At 46.2% G+C, this 22,155-nt stretch overlaps 1 protein-coding gene across 1 annotated transcript in view; it reads right to left on the bottom strand.

The window, feature by feature from the left end:
- Window positions 1-22,155, bottom strand: part of KCNJ6 (potassium inwardly rectifying channel subfamily J member 6) — a 260,887-nt gene that overhangs the window by 79,333 nt on the left and 159,399 nt on the right. The window contains exon 3 of the mRNA XM_081799984.1: window positions 3,644-4,564. Within this exon, the coding sequence (XP_081656110.1) occupies window positions 3,644-4,564 (921 nt within the window). The remainder of the gene's footprint in view (window positions 1-3,643; window positions 4,565-22,155) is intronic.

Genomic DNA, 22,155 nt, shown 5'->3' on the forward strand with positions numbered 1-22,155 from the left:
GAGCGGTAGTATAGATGGAACAAGTTTGATTGTGAATTGAGAATTCTAGAAATTGAATGATGGGTGCATGGGAGTTAATTATACTATTTGGTCTACTCTTGTATAAGTTTTATGATTTCCATAATAAAAAGTGTAAAAAAAAAAAAAGGCTTAATGGGGATTCATCCTAACTAACGAGGCACATTTGCTGAGGTGTTGGAAAGGGCTGCTTGTCATAGTTGCATAATCGTTGGGGGTAAATATGGAAGTTCATCAATCAGAAAGGCTATAGTGAGGAGCTGGCTGGCAACGGGCCCAGCTCTGTGTAGCTGTCATCTAGCCTCCAGGCCAATTTGCCCTCTATAAATAACAGTCTATATGAATGCTTTACTATTTTAAAGCGCATTTGCCACAGCTGCCGAGCATGTTTGTTTACGTAGCTGTGAACCCTTCTGTAAACATCACTATCTCAAAATTGCCCATGTGTCAGGAACATAAAGGGCCCCCTTTAAAAATATATTTGCAGGATGAGACGCGGCCAGTTCCCAGATGTCTGGGTGGCTGGTGTCAGAATTTTCCAGGGTTTGATTCGTTTTCAAAAATAGAATCACATGACTGGAAGGTTCTTGGGAGGTCACCGTGTACATCTCTCTGACTCTGGGCCGGACCAGACTAAAGCCATCCGCCAAGGATGTGGCTCTATCTTTTGTAGGTCTTTTGTGGGTCTTCTGTGAGTCTGTCTTTTATGAGGCTAGAGGACTGGGGCCAGAACGTGTAGGGCATTGAAGTTGGGCAAGACTCATGTCCTGCCTTCAAGGAGCTTACTTTCATTTGCTAAAAACGTGCCTGACTCTAAGTGATGTGACAAAGCCGTAGAGCTATCATGAACATATAATGTGTCAACGGAACACCAACTGACCCGTTAGGCCGGGGCGCTCAGCAGACTGAAGGACCCGGGTGGATACTCAGCTCACTGCAGGATAGCTCAGATTTCCAGAAAGCATTGGGATCACTGTGTAACCATAACACGCATGACAGAAAGAGAGCATTGTGGTGAGATTGCGGTGTGGGGCTCATCCTTGGAGGAGGACTGCTAATTGGGATCAGTGATAGTGGTTTAAGGTTAACTAAGACATTTTGGAAAGGAGTGAATAAAACGGAAATTGTTTTGTGTCAGCTTGCTGTTTTCAAGGCTTCTGATTTCCCATCTAGCCCTACACTGAATAATTAGATCCTTGTGAATTTGTTTTCCTTGGTGTGCATTTGGTCCACATTTATTTTTTTCCTGTGGCTTTGGCTCCCTGAGGCATTCCTTCCATCATCCCTCAAGGGCCTGTTTAGTACCCATAAATCCCATTTGTGCTTTTCATTCACAAAGAAAAAGCATCCCGCTGAAGTTTAAGAGATCAGATGTTCTGGAAGTACTGAACTGTATGAATCCCATCAGGAAAAGATCAAGACATATCCAGCTTCCAGACGAACCCAGAACTTTCTAGAACACTCTTCCCTCCACTTAACAGAAATTAGAAAACTATTTTTTTTTTTGAAGAAAATTAACAGTAGTTGACTTTCCCCAGGAACAGTGTTTTGATTCTTTTTTGCTGGCAACTACCAAGTTTTCTCTAAGAAAGCAGGAAGAAAGACTGCTGAATGCTCAGAGGCAAGTATCACTGCTTAATTACCAAGAAAACAATGTTCTTCCCTTTCGAAAGCCTCACTCATAACAAGCTGTCATCAGAAAGACAGGGTCTGCCCCAGGAAGAATTCCAACTCAGGGACATTACAAAGATAATTTGCTTATTCTGGATTCATTTGTTTTTTGAGATTGGGCTCTGGTTTGAGGGAACACAAAGCTCAGCTCCTGCAATCTGAAGCTCAGATTAACACCAATAACCAGAGGGTACATCTCCAGTGGCTTTTGCTTCTTGAACTCAGAAATACAATGATAAGAAGGCTTGTCCACCCCCCTCCCTCATGTCCTACTGGGAGAATTTATAGTGAGTAATCTTTTTTTTTTTTTAAATTTAAATTCAATTAGCCAACATATAGTACATCATTAATAGCGAGAAATCTAATATTAAAACCGCAACCTGAGTGGTCAGTTGATGCTGGTGATAACTGTGCCACCGTGGCCATCACTAGGGGGATCCAGAGTCCCTGTGCTCAGCCGAGGTGGGAGAAGTTTCTGGTCTGCGAGGAAATGACAGCGCTCCCCGTTTGGATTGTTTCCTCCCCTCTCTCCTCCCCTTCCTTCTCCTCGCTCTTATTCCTCCTCCCTACACACAATCATTGCCTCAGGGGTACATGGGAAAGTCAGGCTCAAGGCACAGATAGCCCCGTTCACACGAGCAGCTCTTAGTATTCCACAGGGAATTATTTTGTTATTCTTTAAAGCCGTTTCAAATTAGGTCCATGTTCCTTTTGTTTTATGGAAAGAAGCACATGCCAAATCACTGAGCTCCATACGAAGACTTTTACTCACATTTTCACTGTTTGCTGCATTTAAAAAAACCTAGCACAAAAGTTTCCACCACTCTAAGAGAAGTTAGTTAGAGGTTATGACTTCGCCTGTTGGGTACCGGGAAGTAGAAACAGGGGACCAACGACTTTCAAGGGATGACCAAGATCAGGTTATGGGTTGAAGAAGAATCCGGGGCAGGGCTGTTGGCCGTGCATTTTCAGATTATATAGATGAACCCTGAGGTTGCAGACTTCAAAGCACAGAAGGGCAGCTTGCTTATCTAAAGAGGATTTTAAGTCTAATACTGATAACTCCAAAGAACAGGAAAGAAAATAATGAATTTGGGTTCCAGTTTATACTTTTCCTGTGGGGCACTGTTCTTAGCTTAAGTCAGAATGTAGGGATCTATTTTGTGGAATGTTACCAATGAATATGGGCAGAACCTGCTTTGCTATTGGGATGTAGAAGATGTGTAAAGTTCAGATACGAGTGGAGACATCAATAAAAACAGACCATTTCTCTATTTTGAGGACAGATCATTTTCCTGAGAACACGCCAATGATCAGCCATTAACAGCAGAAGGGTCAATAGGATTGTGATGAACGGATCTTCAATTTTTTTCCTTTCCTGCTCGAATTATTTACTGGGTCCACAATGTTATGTCAGCTGGGGGTTCAGCAGGTAGAGTATGTGGAAAGACACCTTGCCTGCACTTGATATAAAAGAAGAGCCAGTGCTTCAGGTCTTGCAAATGGCTTCCAAAGAAGGGGTGAAATTGCATTTTTATTAAAGCAATTTGTCAGGCTTCCTTTGAAAGGCTTAACTTTTTCCTCCTGGCTTGCCAATAAATAACCTCAAGTATTTAAATTAACCAATGTTTTAGAGCAACTTAAAAAGTGCTTTGGAGACAGATAAGATTTTAATTTAAGGAAATATTTGGAAATTTAAAATATAGTAAGTGGTGCTTTCGAAAAATTGTTTATTGGTTTATTTTCCAAAGACTTTTAAAAAGTTAAATGGTTAGGCTTCTTGGAGGGTACACCAGGGTTATAGGACACATAAGCATATTATTTCATGAAACAAGGGGGTGAAGTCAATTGTGAGTGAAGCTCAATTTTCATATTTTATCATAAATAAGTATGTCAGGTCCAGCTTAAAATGAGCATTGATCCCACAGATAACCCAGGATGGAGCACGCCTTACCTGTAGCTTCCACCATTCCTTCTAGGATGACCACAATTTCCAGTTCCTCTTTGGGCAGCTGGGCTTTGGAGATCTCCCAGAAAGGACTCTGTTGGTTAATTTCGTGGCTGATGATGAGTGGTGATACCAGAAACAGGCGGTCATCACCGGTGTAATACCCTACATTGATATCTGTTTGGTTCAAGGGGATGAACTCACCCTCTGAGGTCTGTTTGGACTTGATCAACTTGGCTCGGATGGAAGCCTCAACGATGTGGGAATTCCTGAGATCCCCTACTCGGAACATCAGGCACAGTTTCCCATCCCTCATGGAGATCACCGCATGGGTGGAAAAAACCAGGGTCTCTGCCCTCTTCTTGGGTTGCGATATTTTTACAAACATGCATCCCACCATGAATGCATTGACAATGGACCCCAGCACAGATTGGATTAAGAGGAGAATAATTCCCTCTGGGCACTTGTCCGTGATGACCCGGTAGCCATAACCGATGGTGGTTTCTGTCTCTATCGAGAATAAAAAAGCAGAGACGAACCCGTTAAGGTTGGTGACACAGGGAGTCCATGAAGGGTCCTCTATGTGGTCCATATCTCCTCGGATGTATGCGATTAGCCACCAGATCATCCCAAAAAAGAGCCATGTCACTGTGTAAACCATGACAAAAATCAATAGGTTGAATCTCCACTTGAGATCTACTAAGGTGGTGAAGATATCCGTCAGGTAGCGGTAGGTCTCCCTCACATTGCCGTGATGGACGTTGCATTTTCCATCTTTCCGCACGTACCTCTGGATTTTCCTTTTGGTCCGGTCTCGGCTTATGTGTCTTGGCAGGTCGTCCCTGGCCTGCTTAGGCAACTTTGGCTGGTGAATGGCCACAGGGCTCTCAACATCCTGATCCATGGAGTCGCCCTCCAGGACGTTAGCTGGTGATTTGGAGGAAAGAAAAGAAAAATGGAATGAAATGCTGGTTCTTTTGGGATCATGGAAACCACACTTTATATGGTGTATGGTAGTGAAACCAAATAGCATTTGTGTAGCTTTTAACAGAATAGATGAAGCCATTTTTATTTGGCATCTCTGGACAGGCCTTTAGTTGACTTGGACTCTTGTGCCTTATAATCTAGCTCCTGTGAATACTTCCCCACCCTTCCCACCAGGACAGAGTTTACTGCTGTGAAACTGTCTCCCTCCAGCAAGTTCTAAGAGTCAGACCCTACATGGGATGTCTTCCCATTCCATCTGTGATGCCATCACATGGAGAGGCAGCACAGCCTGGATAAAGAAATGTTTCAATTCAGACAGTCTTGGTTCTGCCACTTAGCAATTGTGGGCCCTTGGACATGCTATCTGTTATGGGCTGAATTGTGCTCCCCCCCCGCCCCAATCTGTGTTGAAGACTTAACCCCCAACGTGATTGTATTTGGAGATAGGGCCTTTAAGGAAATAACTAACATTAAGCGTGGAGCCCTCATAGAACAGGTGTCCTTATAAGAAGAGGGAGAGACACCTGGGTGTGCACCAGGGAGGGCTGTGTAAAGACAGTTAGAAGGTGGCCATCTGCAAACCAGGAAGAGAGGTCTTCCAACCGAAGCAAGGTGGCCAGAAAGGAATCCTGCCAGCTTCTTAATCTTAAACCTCCAGCCCCACCCCCCACTTTGGCATTCTGTTACGTCAGCTTGAGTAGACTTATACACTATCTGAATTCATTGAGCCTGAGTTTCCACATTTACAAAATGGTGATCATGATACCCAGTTTATAGGGTTTTTATAAAGTTGAATGAAACCATGTATGTGCTATGTGCTTGCATGGAACAGACATATAATAAATATTCCTTTGTCTTTTTTTTTTTTTAAAGATTTTATTTATTTATTTGAGAGAGAAAGAATGAGAGACAGAGAGCATGAGAGGGAGGAGGGTCAGAGGGAGAAGCAGACTCCCTGCCGAGCAGGGAGCCCGATGCGGGACTCGATCCAGGGACTCCAGGATCATGACCTGAGCCGAAGGCAGTCGCTTAACCAACTGAGCCACCCAGGCGCCCCGTGTCTCAAATTTCAGAGCCGGAAAATAAAATTTCCGGTTTTTGTTGGTAAGTATGCATGCATTATACTCTAATGGTTGATTTAATGCCAAGGTTAAAAAAAAAAAAAGGTGTGGGGGAAATGTTCTCTCTCTTTCTGTGTGTTACACATTTTATTTGGTTTCTGCCTCAACATGTAACATCTGCAGTTTTGGCTCGTGGTTGTTTCCTTTCTGACGGCCTTCATGACTCATGCATTGGTACAGTTGTTAGCTAACAGTGCATTAGGAAAACTCTTCTAGAATCTGAGTGCAAAGGGAAATTTGGAAATGATACTGCTAGTAAACACATTAGCCACTGTATGAAGCTACTTGTTCAGTCAATAATTTTAAAGCTTCCCAGAAGTTTTAGAAGCTGTTTCTTTCCCTAGGCTTTCGTCCTGAGTCTTTGGCTGTACCATGCATTTTCTCTGTGGTAACTACGTGTTCCCCTGGGTTAAAGGAGAAACACAGTCTGTTGAAAAAACATTTACCTGAATAAGAAGATAGTTGCAAAGAGGACCTGAGTGGTACCAACTTCACTTACAGATTAACCTTGTTCGTGGTTGGTTAGTTTCCTTAAAGATCAATCCCATAGATTGATTTTTTTTTCATTTCATGTTTCAGCACAAGGAAGAGACAACACTTGTTCTGCAGAACCTGCTGTTGGGTTTGACAACCTTGACTTTGAGATCACTGCCCTCAATAGCCTTCATTTGTAGAAGAGGAACTCTGCTTGTTCTTTTTCTTCTTCCAACAAAGAGACGAGGATAGGAGTCAAAGGGAAGCGGCTGAGGTCAGGACGGGAAGGAGGTGGGTGGGGCATCTGGACGGAAGCAGAAGCCAGTGCCCCTGCGAGGTGGGGATGGATGTGTGTGGCCCGGAGTGGTCATGCCTGAGCTCGTACTACTGATTTTGCCCTGGTTGGGAGTCTCTAAATCTGACTTCATGTGGGATGAACTCTGGGCTCAAACCCACCACGGTGGGGAGGCTTTGTTTGCAGGACACAAGGGCCCAGGTGGACCCAGTGAATGGTTTTGCCTTGACTCGGGTGGTAAGCTCTCCTGCTGTACAGAGCCACCTGAGCCCTGTGTCCCCAAGTCCTTCAGTCTTTCCAACCCAAAGAAGAGGGCTTGTCAGATTAGCCGACTCTTAACAGTCTTCAGTGATATTTCATACTTTAAAATGTCAAAGAGGAAACATACAACCCTCCTCCTGCCCCCCTCCCCCCACCCCCAATTTGAAGCTGTTTTCCTGCTTTTTTTCTGGCTGGGCCATAACTTTCAAATCCAGGCATTTATCCTGACCTGGAGCGTCCTGTCTGAACGGTTAATGAGTGAGTAGAGAAAAGTGCTCTGGGTAGTCCTGGGAACCTGCCAGTTGATCCTCCAAATTATTTTTTTGTTGTTGTTGTTTTCCTCTTTTTCTAGCTCAGGACTGGGCCACATTTCCAAGTTTCCTTTGCATTGAGGGGCGGCCGGGGCAGAGTCCTGGCCTGTCTGGAGCTGGTGTGTCTTGCTGGGCCAAGGCCTTAAATAGAGGATGTGCCCCCTTCTACACCCCTGCCCCTTCTATGGAAGATGGTGGAGTCAGAAGGTGGTGGAGAGGCCCGGGTCCCGAGTCAGTGGCAAAGAGCTGCCATCTGACTAGAAACAAGAAAGAAAAAGATCATGTTTTAGCCATTATGTATTTTGTGTCTATTATCAAACACAGCCTTATCTCTCATTTTATGGGCAGCCATACTGACATGGAGAAGGAAGCGTCATTGGAGGGACCGGCGTGGGAAAGAGCAGGGAGAGAAGACGGACTGTTTGAGGATCGCGTCTACGATGAACTAGCATGTGGTTAATCGAATGCCTGGGGTTTGGTGTTGGGGAAAATGTAAATGCATATGGTACTTAAGTGCCTTTTAAAAACAGATAAAAATGGAATCAAACAAAGAAAGCCCAACCTCCTGGGGAGTGAGGTGGGTAGGTGGCCTCTAAGGGTATCCCTGTAGAAGGGGCAGTGGCTACAGGCAAGGTGCATCCATGGGAAGATGGGGAGGGGGGTCAGGATACGTCACCCCCCAATCATGCCACTTTGGCATATTGATTATTTTGAAGTAAAGGTACTTACAAAAGAGCTAGTGCAAGAAGGCCCCCAGCCCCCCTGTTCTGAAAGCAGGAGATAAAGCTCCCATGTGATAGGTGCCCTTCCTGTACCAAGAGGATGGAAGACACTCTCACCACCAGAGACAGGGAACTGGGGGCTGAGAAGGCTGTGTGGATAAACCTTGTTAAACTAACCCACATCTTCCCCGTCACTTCGTCACTGACTTTTTATTACCCATGGCCCAAACTCCCTTGTCTTGCCAATTCTTCACACATTGTCTCTTTGAACCGTGCCACAGCTTCCTGCTCTGGTCACCTGTTCTGTCTGTACTCTTCAGTTAGGCTCCCATGTGCAGGTGTGTGCTTTTCTCCTGTGATTCCATGTTGGTTTAATTCTTAGGTCCAGCCAGAGATGGAAAGAGGAGAAAGGAGAATGTTGCCTCTGGGCAGTGGGAGGTAAGGCTGGGCCTCTTGCGTAACAGGGGCCCCGGGTAGGGGCAGGCACAAGATTGAGAGAAACCACAAAGCCAGTGACATGTGAAAGGACGTAGGGAGTAGAAGACACTGGAGGAGGAGTCCCAAGGGGCAGGAAGGGTGAGGCCAAGGAGGACGGGGGTGTGGAGTGCGCAGAAGGGGGCCCGAGCCTCCAGGCTGTGTCCGGAGCACTCGCGGGGAGCCTTGCATGCGGGAGAGAGGGGCCTCCCAGGCCTGAGCAGTGAGCGAGGCTCAGCACCCCTCAGCAGGAATGCAAATGTGTGTAAGGGAAATACAGAAGGGAACTTTAATGATGGTTCTTAACGTTCCTTTCGTGCCTGGAATCCCAGGCGTGGATTTGAGAGGAGATCTGAACTGCATTTGCAAGAGCATTCTGAGCTGCTCAGCAGCTGCACTCGGGAAAGCGGACATGTCTCCCTGGGATCCCGCGCAGCCTTCGACAGTACGGACTTCTCGCCCCCTCCGCGACTCAGAAAATGGCCGCAGGCCACCCCCCCACCCCGCCCCTCCCCAGGCCACGCATGCGCAGCGGTCACATGGTCAGACCCACCCTCCACACGTGCTGCTCCTTGTGCTTGGTCATGCGGGTGGCTTGAGCAGAGGGGATGCAGAGGAACTCCCTGCTGCCTTTGGAGTGCTGGACGATGGGCAAGAGGACGGTAGGAGCAACGCCGAGCATCCCGATGATTTCCTTCATGAGTTGCTTTACGGGATTTTGGCTTAAAGTAAATGTGGGTCTTAAAGTAAATGTGATAAAGCCAGCTGTTTCTTATCCCTCTCTCTTTCTCTTTTTTCCCCTCTCTCTTTTAGAAAGGTGATCAGTTGACATGAAACAAGCTAAGGTGTAAAACAGCCTAGTGTTGAAATTTAACGGGAAAGAAATAATAGCAAGTGACAGAGGCACAAGCTGGGAGGGGCCTGATCCCTGAGTCACTGGGATCCTGTTGTCGAATTTTAGGTGCAGCGCTCATCCAGGGAAGGCTGCAGGGGTGCTCTGGCCAGTATAAATGTTCTCCTGATGGGAATTTGTTACATTTCAAATTATATATGAGTTCTCTGGGTGATGCTTCCACTGACTAGGGGAAACGTTCGAAAAGTACTTTAAGAATTTTTCACGCCTTTCAGAAAACCAATAGGAAAGCAGGAGAGCTCTCAAACGCATGTGCAAAAATCAAAAGTTGGAAGGACATGCACACAGATGTTAACAGGGTAACTCTGAGCGGGTAGCTTATGGGTGCTTTAAAATTTTCTTTTAAATATTCTGGTTCTTCCAAATTTTCTAGAATGAGTTTATATCGCTTTTATAATAAAAAAGAAAAGGAATTTTCAAACAAAACATTGAGACACTGCTAGTTGTGTGATTTAAGGAATTTGAGAAAATCGTAACTAAACCCCCACTGTTGGGGTTTGAAATGAAAACTTTATGTTAGGTGAAATAAGTCAGATATGAAAGAACAAATATTGTATGATTCCATTTATAGGAGGTACCTAGGAGAGACAAATGCATGGAGACGGAAAGTAGAATAGAGGTTACCAGGGGTCAGGGGGAGAGAATGGGGAGTCATTTGTTTGTGATGATAAAAAAATTCTGGAAATGGATAGTGGTCCCAGTTGCACAACACTGTGAGTGTACTTAAATGCGTTGAATTGTACACTTAAAAGTGTTTAAAATGGTAAATTTTATGTTACATATGTTTTACCAAAACTTAAAAAAATTACCTACTCAAATAGTTCATGTGTTATTGAGAGTCCCTAGATGGTCTATCAGATCTGGCTCACTTTTATTTTACTCTACTTTCTTTTTTACTCCCTTGAATCAAAAGAATGTGGTAAATTTGCTTCAGCACTCTTGATTAGAGGAGGCAATTTAAAATGCAGGGCATCATGCCATGTGAGGTCTACTACTGAGCTCTAAAAAAACCTCATTGGGAAGGAATTTCTCTGGTCAGAAGTAAGCAACAAATTAAAATATGATGTGAAAACAGAGACAAGGGAAAGGGGCACTGGGAAGATATCAGCAAGCTCAAACCTAAATCTATCTTGGGTGGAGAGCAGGATGGGTTTGCTCAAGGAACTGGCGAGTGTGTGTTTGCTTCCTGACAGACAAAAGCTGGGATGGTGGGGCATTTGAAAAGCAGGAACAGCATGTGTGAAAGGCTTGAAGGGATGAAGCAGCTTTCTTTGGGAATGGCAGAGATCCTGGAATAAAGCATGTGTGGGGGAAATGGAGGGAGCTAGGAGAGCAGTGGATGAGAGCCAGGCTGGACCCCGAAGTCTTCTGTACTAGGCTATGGAGATTGGTCTTAAAATGGGGAGTGATACGATTGAATATTTTATGTATTTTAGAAAGACCCCTCTGGAGGGTGGTCACGTGGAGTATAGATTAGAGGGAAGTGTTGGCAAACTTTTTCTGTAAAGGGCCAATAGTAAATAGTTTAGTCTTTGTAGGCAACATAAGTGTCTGTTGCATATTCTTCTTTGTTTTTTAAAGAACTTCTTATGACCCTTAAAAAATGTAACACTAGGGGCGCCTGGGTGGCTCAGTTGGTTAAGCGACTGCCTTCGGCTCAGGTCATGATCCCAGGGTCCTGGGATCGAGTCTCGCATCGGGCTCCCGGCTCAGCAGGAAGCCTGCTTCTCCCTCTCCCACTCCCCCTGCTTGTGTTCCTGCTCTCACTGTCTCTGTCTCTTTCAAATAAATAAATAAAATCTTAAAAAAAAAAAAATGTAACACTAATCCTAACTCATGAGCAGTACAAAAAGAGGCCACAGGCTGGATTTGCTGAATTCTGGATACAGGGTGCCAGCAAGACGGAGAAACAGCAGGGTGCTGGATTAAGGGAGCAGTCATGAGGATGAAGAGGTGGCAATGGATTTAGGGTTGAATAAGAAGCAGAATTAACATCATTTGGAGATTAGCAACAGCGGAGGGGCGTGGCAGGAATTATCTGGGGAGTGGCAGGACGGTCCTGGAGGCATGAGGTTAGAGGGTGATGCCGGTTTGGGCTGGTTCGGTTGAGAGGTGGGCACTTTTGTGGGAAATCAGGTGTGTGGGGCTGAAGCTTGAAAAAGCTTAAAAAAATCTGAAAACTTTTGCCTGGTCTTTGATTTTGCTGAGTTCAGTTATTTGCATTGTTAGATGTTGATTTAATTCAGTGGGTCTGCTGAAGTATGGTTTTCTTGAAATTCACACTGGAAAAGGAGCCAAACTGAAGCTCCTTCACCACAAAAAGCCTACAAGAGATGTCTCCAATACCCCCTTCCCATCTTTTCCTCCTCCTCCCACCCTGGGCTCCAGGTTTGGAAGTTTATCGGTGCACGCAAGGGGTAGCTGCAATTGTGGGTATGGATAGAAGCTCCTGGGGGGACTGTGCAGAGTGAGAAGAGAATATAGAAGAGAGGATCCTGGAAACTAATTACATTAAGAAGTCAGAAGTAGAGGAGCAGCCAGAGGAGGGGCAGAGGAAGGGATAAGAGGTGTGAGGGGCAGGAGGAGAGAGCAGGGCAGGAAGCCAAGTGGGACTCCAGCCCAGGGTTCAGAAAAAGGGGGCATTATTCGGCACGCACTGTTGGGGACAACTATAAGCCCGCTTGGAAGAATAGTGATGAGTCCCTTCCTTATTTCTTCTATCAGAATAAATTCCAAGTGGATTAAGGATTTAAATGCCAAGAAAAAAAAAAAAAAGAAACGCTACAGAAGGCGTAGAAGATGTATTTTTGTAATTTTAAGAGTTGAGAAAGCCTTTCTAACCATGATAGGAATCCAGAAACTATTTTCAAAGACTGGTATTTTTGTCAGTACAAAAATTTTAAATGTTTGTTAAAAAAGTAAGAAGACAAACCAGGAAAAATATTTGCAACACATAACATATTTATTCCCGATTTACAAAAGCAATAAATACCTCCACGGGGGGGAAAAAAAGATCATAGGAAATGAATAAGGAGTTTATAAGAGAAGAAATGCACAGAGCTAAAAAGCATATGGAAAGACTGTTCAAGTAAAAGCAATGCAAATATAATAACATTTTTTACTCTAAAGTTGGCGCAATTAGAAATGAAAGGCAAATATAGTATGTGGAGTGTGTGTGTTGGGAAAGGCAGTGGAATTGTGAACGTGCATGTTTTATGGGCGGTGTAACTGACAAGGTCTTCCTGGAGGCCTCACAATTTAGGAGTGATTAGATGCTTTGGATCAGCAATTCAGGGTCTAGACATTTATTCTTAGGAAACAATGATGCAAACATCCATCAATTGTATGCAGGGGATATATTGCAGCCTCTCTTATAATAGTGAAAAATTAGAAACAACCTAAATGTCTGTCCATAAGCACTGGTTAAACATACTGTTGCAGATATAATCAATGGAATACTAAGTGGCCATTAAAAATGATTTTCCAATATTTTGTGGGTCTTCAACTCTTTGCGCCAAGATCACCTTCTTACTGAGGACTAAATTTACCCCTTTTTAAAATTGCAGTCATTGCCGCCCAGAATTCACCTCGGTCTTCCTTGTGCTACTGTTTGCTTTTCCTGTAATTCTTTTCGCTTTCGGTGTCAAAGGGATTGGTTATTATGTGACCTTTTTATTGTCTGTTGGTTCCGGGTCAAAAGGTAAGCTCCTTGAGGGCAGAAACTTTTGCAACATCGTTTCCTTAGACTAAATGTCTAGGAAGTTTTATTCACTGATGGATCTCAGGCTCTGGAAAAAGTGCCTGTCAGGTGGTAAACCCAAGCACCTATTTACTGAATGAACAAGTATGTGTTTACTGACTTGGTGGGTTGTCCATGCCACAGTGTTAGGTGAAAAGGCAGAATAAGAAAAGTATAGTCAGGGGTGCCTGGGTGGCTCAGTCGTTAAGCGTCTGCCTTCGGCTCAGGTCATGATCCCGGGGTCCTGGGATCGAGCCCCGTGTCGGGCTCCCTGCTCCGCAGGAAGCCTGCTTCTCCCTCTCCCACTCCCGCTGCTTGTGTTGCTTCTCTCGCTGTCTCTCTCGCTGTCAAATAAATAAAATCTTTAAAAAAAAAAAAAAGTATAGTCTACTTTCCATACATTGCCATTTTGCAGTAATGTGTGTGCACTTGTGAGTGTGTGCTTGCAGGTGTGTATAGAAGAATGTAATCCAAAATGTTAATCTGATCAATCTCTGAGTTGTACGTTTGTGGGTGTTTTTGCTTTCTTTCAATTTTTCTATATTTAAATTTCCCCTTAATATGCTCCTAGCATCTAAAATATCCGTAGGAAACATAAAGCTCTTTCAGTTTTGAATAACGAAAACAAATGTTGCACAGAGCTGCTGAGCAATAGGGCTAGACAATTGGAATTTACCAGTGTAGTGGGTTGAATAGTGTCCCTTGCCCCCCAGAATTCATGTCTATCCGGAACCTCAGAATGTGATCTTATTTGCAAGTAAGGTCTTTGCAGATGTAATTAAAGTAAAGATCAAGATAAGATCATACTGGATTAGGGTGGGTCCCAAATCCAATTAGAGCATCCGCATAAGAGATGGGAAAGGACAGACAGAGATCCAGAGAAGGCCATGTGCTGTCAGAGGCAGGGATTAAGGTGATGTTGCCACAAGTTGAGGAATATTTGGAGCCACCAGAAGCTGAGAGAGGCAAGGGGGGATTCTCCTGCAGAGCATTCAGAGGGAACGTGGCCCTGTTGACACCTTAATTTTGGACTCTGACCACTAGGACTGTGGGAGAATAAATTTCTTTTGTTTTAAGCCACTCATGTTAACCGCAGGAAACTAATACAACTGGTGATTTTGGTGGGGGTGGTGCCATCTGAGTGATGGGGTTTAAGGTCAGGCTGCAGTGGGTTTGGGAGTGATTGTTCAGGGAGGGGGTGAAAAAAAGTATACACAATGTGTTTAAAGTTGGAGAGCTGGAGGGAGCTGATGGAGTGGGGGCTTTGTGTGTGTGTGCGTGCGTGTGTGTGTACGTGTGTGTTTGTGTGTGTTGGGTGTCTCTGTGCTAAGAAGAAGCCAAAGGGAGAGGTTGCCCTTATAAGGAAGGGGGCAGTGGTGGAGTGAGGTGTTTGATGGAATGGAGATCAATCGAAGGTGCTGTAGGCGAAGGGCTGGGTAAATGCAGAAAAAGGGACAAAACTTCCTCCCAGAGAGGTAGGGATGATAAGGGTGGGGGGAGGAGGAAAAGATGGGAAGGGGGTATTGGAGACATCTCTTGTAGGCTTTTTGTGGTGAAGGAGCTTCAGTTTGGCTCCTTTTCCAGTGTGAATTTCAAGAAAACCATACTTCAGCAGACCCACTGAATTAAATCAACATCTAACAATGCAAATAACTGAACTCAGCAAAATCAAAGACCAGGCAAAAGTTTCCCCGTGCTTACTCGTCGGGAAGAGCCTATGTAAAGAGGTATTTGTACACAACAGCCAAAAGGTGGGAGCAACCCAAGTGTCCCCACCAAGATGAATGGATAGGCAAAATTCGGTACATACATACAATGGGATATTATTTGGCCTTAAAAAGGGAGGACATTCTGACACCTGCTACAACGGGGATGAGCCTTGAGGACCTTATGCTGAGTGCAATAAGCCAGACACAAAAGGACAGATGCTGTCTGATTGCACTTGCGTGAGGTCCCTAGAGCAGTCAGATCCTTAGGGCCTGGGGCCTGGGGGCGGGGGACGGGGGTTGTACAGGTACGAGGCTTCAGTTTAGGAAGACGTACAACAATGTGAATGCACTCAATGCGCTAGAAATACCACTTAAAAATGGTTAAAATGGTAAATTGTATGTTTTATATATTTTGCCACAATAAAAAAGTAAACTGTGTTAAAAAAAGAAAAGCACATGTATTTGCTAAATGAGAGGAAAAGATTAGCTTTTCTAAAATGCTACAGCCTGAGGATGGGGTGGGATTTTCCTGCCTTACTCACTCCTGCATGTTTCGATTGCTGCTCCCATTTTAGGACTGAGACACATTTGACAGATGACTCAGAACTGTGGTTCTCAGTGGTGCCTAAAGTTCAGAATCAGTTTCCCTTGGCCCCTTGTCCCGTTGCTGATAAGTCCTTGCCTAAGTCCTTATCTGAAGCTTGTGCCTCCTTGGGGACTGGTGAGGCTGGGCGTTTATGTCTGATGTGTATGAGAAGGTGAGGTGGGTTTTATTTGCCCAGTACTTTGAGCTGTTGTGACTTTGGGAGGCAACTGTAGTCAGAAATCCAGAGACTGGAGAGTTTAGTGTCACTGTGTGGAAGAAGAGCTCCTACACCCCGCTGGGAGCATGTGACAGCTACCAAAGGGCAAAGGCTCTTGTTAAAATTCTAGCTTGGGGGCTCCACAACATGAACCTAAATTTAGAATGTCTAGGACCCACTGCAAGGTCAGAGGACTAATGTTGACTGCTCTGTGCGTGGAAATGGCTTTGTAAAATGTGCAATTTCAGTGCTCCAAGGAGAGGAGTGACAGGTCACTTTGGGCTGGTTGAAGGAGATCGACATCCAAAAACCTGATTTCTCTTCTCAAAGGATTTCAAGAATCAGAATGTTAGGCAGTTAGAACCGCTGGGAACCTCTTAGGGCCACCTCATACTGTTTTGTGGGTTGTCCACTGCACAAGGGTACCCACAGAAGGGGAGCAGAAAGGCTGTAAATCCAGTCTGTGCCTTGTCTGCCAACCCATGTGCTCCTTTTCAGTCCTGAGTCTGCTCAGAGGAAAGGGTGCTTTTGTTATTTGCTCTAAAGCATGTACAGGTGAGCAGTGGTCCTGGAACCCTGGACATCATTTATTTCATCCTCCTCCTGTTTTGATATACATGAAAAAATTGAGGCCCCAGGAAGCCCGCTGACACCAAGAGGCAGAACCAGAGTGAGCTCTGAGATCCTGGATTCCAGTCTGGGCTCACCTGTATACCTGTATGTCTTCCCTGTTCTCTGAAGTGGTGGTTACTTCAGGCTTTCCCCTCCCTCAGGGACCTTGACTTGCTGCTTTCCTTCTGGAGCATGAATCCTTTATGGCTGGGGGCAAGGAGCCATGGGAATCCGATTACTCCAGTGTGGGCTTGGAGTTAGCGAGACCCGGGGAATCCCAGCCACAGATTCTTTATTTGCAGAACGGGCGCAATGCCACCCTGCTGGGTTGATGGGAGAATTAGATGACGTAATGCCTGTGGGGCAGTGCAGTCTGGTGACAGGCAATGGGCTTTGGCCCAGGCAGGTCTGGAGTGGAACCTGCTCTCCCACTGCCAATCTGTGTGCATTTGTTCAGGCCACTTTTGTCTTTGAGTTTCGGTTTCTTCAGTTAGAAAATGAGAATTGTGAGACCTATCTTGCAGGGTTACTGTGAGAAAAAAACAAATCAAGCAAACCTAGCACCTGGTACATTAGCTGACATTGAACAAATGGTAGCAATTACGATAGAGTCTGGGTCGAAGAAGGTACATAACTTGCAGCTGTAGGAATCACTAGTTTTATAAGCTCAACATTGTCCTGGAAACTGTGGGAAATTCAGAAGCAATCCGAGACACAGACGGGTAGACCCATCTGGTTGTTAAGAGCCTGCCTGGTAACATAAGACCTGTACGCTGTCCCATATAATGCGCAGTTGCATTCTACACTGCGGACAAGAGACTATGAATGTTCCAGCATGCCAGAGACAGAGGTCAGCAGGGGCTGAGCCAATGGACAAGGCATCATGAAGGAGGTGAGAAATGACTATGACCCTCCAGTATGAAAAGAAGAAAGCCAACCCTCGATGAACGTCTGCTATGTGCCAAGTACTGGGCTGGGTGCAGTAGCCACACAGGGACGGCTGACCCATCTTACGGTGAGGCGATAGAGTTCTGTTGGGTTGAGCCACTTGCTGAAGCTTACACATCTCAACTATGGTGGAGATTGGATTCTTGGTCACGGAGGCCTGATTCTGAAGCTTGTATTGTTTCTCTTCTGCTGTTGCAGATAGGTGAAGTGAAGGGTGTGTGCATGCGCACATGTATGGTGTGCATGCATGTGCGTGTGCATGGTGTGCTCATGCACGGGGGGGGTGTGCACATGTACACAATGCGAAGGAAAGGGTGGCAGCGAGAAGGAACCCCCTCACTCATGTGCCATTGCAGTGCATGGCCCTGGCGGGGTACAGGAGGGCGAATAGAGGAGTGGTGGATTTGTGGGGTTGCTCCTGGAGTAAGGGCCAACTCCAGAGAGGGGAAGGTGGAGCTGGAGAAGGGACAGGGTACCAAAAAGTATTTCTAGGACCTATTGTGTCAGCTAACTGGTAGGCTGGAATATTCTGGTGTCTTGGGGGACTGACAGGGCAGAATGAACATTTATTGACTCCCTACTCTGTGCCTGCACTGAGCTCTCTGGCTCCACATGTTATTTCTCTGTCTTCCCATCCTGCATACAGCTGTGCGGTATCACTAATTTGAGAGAGGCTGAACCCCTTGCCCAAGGTTACAGTCAGAATTGTGTTTGGTCTGGAGTGTTTGACTCCCAAGTTGAGGGCTCTTTCCGTTCACCAAACAGCACAGAAACGTGAAACACCCCAGCCCGGTGGTGCTGAGTGGATCGGTGAGCTGTCCCGGAGGACGAGAGTGCAGAGGGGTCACCAAGGAATCAAGACCACAGGCACCCAAGGGGCGTTCACAGATGGCAGTTGGAGGAGCAGAGGGTGGAGGAGGTTTGGGGGAGCAGCGAGTAGTGGGGGTAAGGAGAGGGGGTCCAGATCGGGGAGGCCATGGCAGTGCATTTGGCAGAGGAGAGGCCCTTGGGTCTGGTAGCGAGGAGACCACGGACAACTCTGAATAGGTGGTCATAATGAAAGTCAGGCTGCCAGGGAGGTGGTGATGATGGGCTGAAGCTGCAAGAGGCATTCTGTCTGTAGGCGAAGGAGGGAGGTGGCGGAGAGGCTGGGAACAATGAGCGTGAAGCCTGGTTTTCCAAATGATGGGGGGAAGGAGCCATGGGAAATTCAGGAAGGGGTGCAAGCAGGATCTCCTGGGGGGTTGAGAAGGAATGGAAGGCAAGGCCAAGCATTACCCTCAGAGGGAAGACCAGCCCCTTCCTGTCTGCTGAAGACACCACGCCAGGCCCAGAGGGGTTGGCAAGGCTGTGCCCAGCTCAGAACGGTGACACCTGGTCCAGTCCTTTCTTCCTCCTGCCAGTGGACCTGGTCATTCCTCCTGGAGAGCCCATAGAATAATCTGATTTTCTAGTCTTGGGGAGGCATGAAGAGGGACAGGAAGAGGTGAGAAAATGGTTGCTTACTATTACTACTTACTAGTAGAGCCGAAACATGAGACCCCCTCCCTCAGATTCTAAAATTGTGGAAAATCTAATCTACAGAAGATTTGGTTAGCTCTGGAGTGAGGAGAGGGGATGCTCTTTCAGAAGAACTGGCCCCTTGACTGGTGGGTGTGATGTGTCCTGGTAAATTCTCTGGGGCCAGACCGGTGGGGGCTTGCTTCGACCGCACCACACCATGGGCTTTCGCAGTGGAGGAAAGAACACTGATCCAGCCCTCACATCAGCCAGAGTTCCAATTTTAGACGAATGTCTCAGTCCACTTCCCACAAACCCGTTTCTGTTAAGAATTCTAGCGAGTGGAAAATTGAATTTCATTTCCTTTGCTGTCCCTCTCCTGGGGGCGACAGTCACTGGGTTTCAGAAGGAGAAGGGTCCTGGGTAATTCACCGAGAGCAGTCACCACATAATTGAGGGTTTGACACGAAGGGTGCGCATGTTGAAACACCTGTTGGGAGACTCCACCTGCTACCAGCAAAAAGGAGGGGGCCCGGAGAACAGGCACTGAGGGTGTTTACCTGCCCTGACAAGGTATGTTTAATTTTACAAGAGAACTGTTATTTCCTTGAATCATTTCCCCCCTTGACTTCACATTTAGTGCACAAACTATAGGCATTGTGTTGTTTAACTTTGCACTTGAAATTTACGTGTTTTGAACGGATTAATGCCGACTTCTTTCCCTACGAAGGCTGGTCCTCTGAATGTATTTCAGTGATTACACTAATTCCTGCATCAATAAAAGAGAATTACTTTTACTGAGATGTGGTTTGAATTCCTAGTGAAACTCGATCAGAATGCAAAAGGCCTACATTTTGCACTTCATTAAATTTGTACTGTTCTGGAGAAGACCGCAGTTGGTATTTCAGAGTCTTTTTGAAGAGAAGCGGGCTCTCTTTGGTCATTGTTTTAGCCCTAAGAAATGGGCACTTCCTTAGCCGGGGTTCCGTGGGGGGAATGCACTGGATTTGGCGTCCCAAGATCCAAGTTGTCACATAACCATTTGGTCCCTTATCTTGAGCCGCTGACCTAACTCCCTTGCCATCTTGATGTCCTTAGACGGTTGGTAGCTAACTTACCCTACCACTTTCCACCCTGAAAAATATTCACTATCCACCATTTTTTTCTAGGATGAAATAAGAAATTCCTTTTAAAAAGGAAGCTTGATGTGTTTTGTTCAACCAAGTAAATTGCACCTGACTTACTCTGGAAAGCAAATGAAACACGATTTTAGCCGTAAGTTCTCAAAGGCTTCAGCAAAGTTTCAGCTGAGGTGAGAGCCCTGTCTCACCATCAGCTTACACGTATGATTATGTTCCAAGAGGCTTGTAGCTCCCTCAGGTTTCAGGGAAGAAAACGCCTCCCCCCTCGTGCCTCAGGCACGCAGGTGTGGCCCTTCTGTTACCTACACCTTCACTTCCTGGATACCTCGGTTTTCTGTAAGTTTGGGCCCGCACTTTGGGTTGTCTTCAGAATGGGGCTTGACTAGCTGCCTGAGAGCGCATTCAGCCTCACCGGCTTCCCTTTCAGCTGTCTCTTGTGTTTTAAGTGTTTTTCCCATTTGTTTGAATCCCTCTGTGTTGTGCACCTAAGGCTCTGAGATGCCGATAAGCAGAGGTCTGAATCCTTAGGCTGGATGTGAGTTTCTGGTTCTCTGTGTTGCCAGGTTCCAAGGATACAATTTTTCTTCTGAAAACTGTCTCCCTGGATGGGGATACTTCATGAGCGGCATGTGGTGGGTTTGCTCGCATTAGGGCTGAGAGTGGGGGCGTGGTTTCAAAGTGTTCCCACTGGGGAGGTGTTGCGTGGGATGTGGCCGCGTGCCCGTGTCTGTCCCTTTTAGTCTGTGCAGACAGGAAGGGGCTGAGGCCTCCAAAGGCCCTGCAAAGGGGGCCAAATCCAAGGGCTGCATGGGGGAGAGAGCCCCCCGAAACTCCCTCCAAGTTCAGGAGATTCAATAAATTAGGCTAAGTCCACTGGTGTGCTATTAAGGTGGCTGTAAAGGGGAAAAAAAAAAAAAAGAGCCTTGATCTGAGTGTTTGCCAGTATTTGTGCTATGAAAACTCTCACCGTGGCTGATTTCAAACCGTCGACTATTGACCAGCTCTCAAAATTCCTTAATATTGAACAATCAGCTCTCAGGAGCTGGAATGAGCTTACTTTAGCACCCTAATGGATCAAATCCTACATCCCAGAAGCAAGGGTGAAGGGGTCCTATTTTGCTTGAGAGGTGGTGGCGAGAGAGGGTGAAAGGGAAGGGAAAGGATAGCATAATGGGTTTGGGAAATGTTGCCTCCTCTGCTTCCCTCTTGGAGAGTTCTAGAACAAGTTAGCATAGTAACGGTTCTGAGACATCCTGTTATATATATAAATTTATCATTATAGGTAATAATACAATTACATATAATTGCTTAAATTTGTTCCTCCCAGAATTCTTCCAGCTCACTGAAGCTCAGGATGACCATGACAACCAGGTTCTGAGAACGTGTGTTTGAAATATATCTGGTTTGCAGGTTCCTGGAACACACATGGAATTGGAGAGTCAGGCCCACACTTGGTCATCCTCAACCTGCTCAGGGCCGGTGCCTTGCTCTCCCCTTGCCTCCGACACAGACCCATGTTGCTGCCAACACGACTCTCAGCATCCCTATTGTTCTCTGAGCACATTCACACACCTGGGCCTTCCCCTGCCTCCTTCGTAAAGAGACGTGACTCCGTCATCCTGCCAGGAGCAAAGATGAGAGTGACATATTATCCAAATAGAGGAAGATTCTCCGACACAAATGGGTGGTTAGCTTAGACTCTGTTGCTAGACTCTGAGGGGAGGATGAAAGTAAAGTTTCTAAAATAGAATCACAGAACCAGAAATGGGGACAGCCCAAGGCTGGGAACTACCTGCAGACTCTTGGTGGTGCTTTTCCACTTTCACCCACCCCATCTTTCTTATCACACATGAGTGTGGCGACACCTCTCAAGATGGCAGGGAGCCCCCGAACCTCCACACCCAGGTTTGATTTGGCAACTGGGGAGGTGGTGCCCGTATCCTGGTGTAGTGTCCAGATCAGGCTCCATGCAAGTCCCTGACCCTCCCCAGAAAGTACAGTGTGAGGTTGCAGGGAGGAGGGGTTAGTGAAAGCCTTTGGTGACTGACAGTCCGTGAAGTGACTTGTTCGGTGGAGGCAGAAGACAAAGGGACATGGCTCTGAACAAGGACCAACGCAGCCTCAGTGGTGGGGGCTGACGGCAAAGACCTCTTCTCTAGAGCAGTGGCTGCTACTTCTGTTGGAACTGGATGGAATTCCTAGGGGAAAAACGTGGTACAATCAAGTTACCTTCCTGAAAAATGCTTGCTGTCTCCACTGTGATGTTACTGCCCATCACAGCCTTCCATGGGCCATGTATGGCTGGGCTTTCCAGGGGGGGTGGAATGGCGTCATGGAGCTCAGCGACAGGATGCTCCATCTGGGATGCATGTGGGGGTCAGGATTCCATAAAGGGAGGGGCCTTCTCTCCTCTCGGCCCTCGCTGGCTTCCCAGGCAGCGAGGCCATGGGCAAACTTCATGTAGAGTCTATGTGAGGAAGTGGAATGCAGTTCAGAGCTCGCTTCAA

This window comes from Leptonychotes weddellii, chromosome 1 (assembly GCF_054177405.1).
Source record: "Leptonychotes weddellii isolate Sample4059 chromosome 1, ASM5417740v2, whole genome shotgun sequence".
Lineage (NCBI taxonomy): Eukaryota > Metazoa > Chordata > Mammalia > Carnivora > Phocidae > Leptonychotes > Leptonychotes weddellii.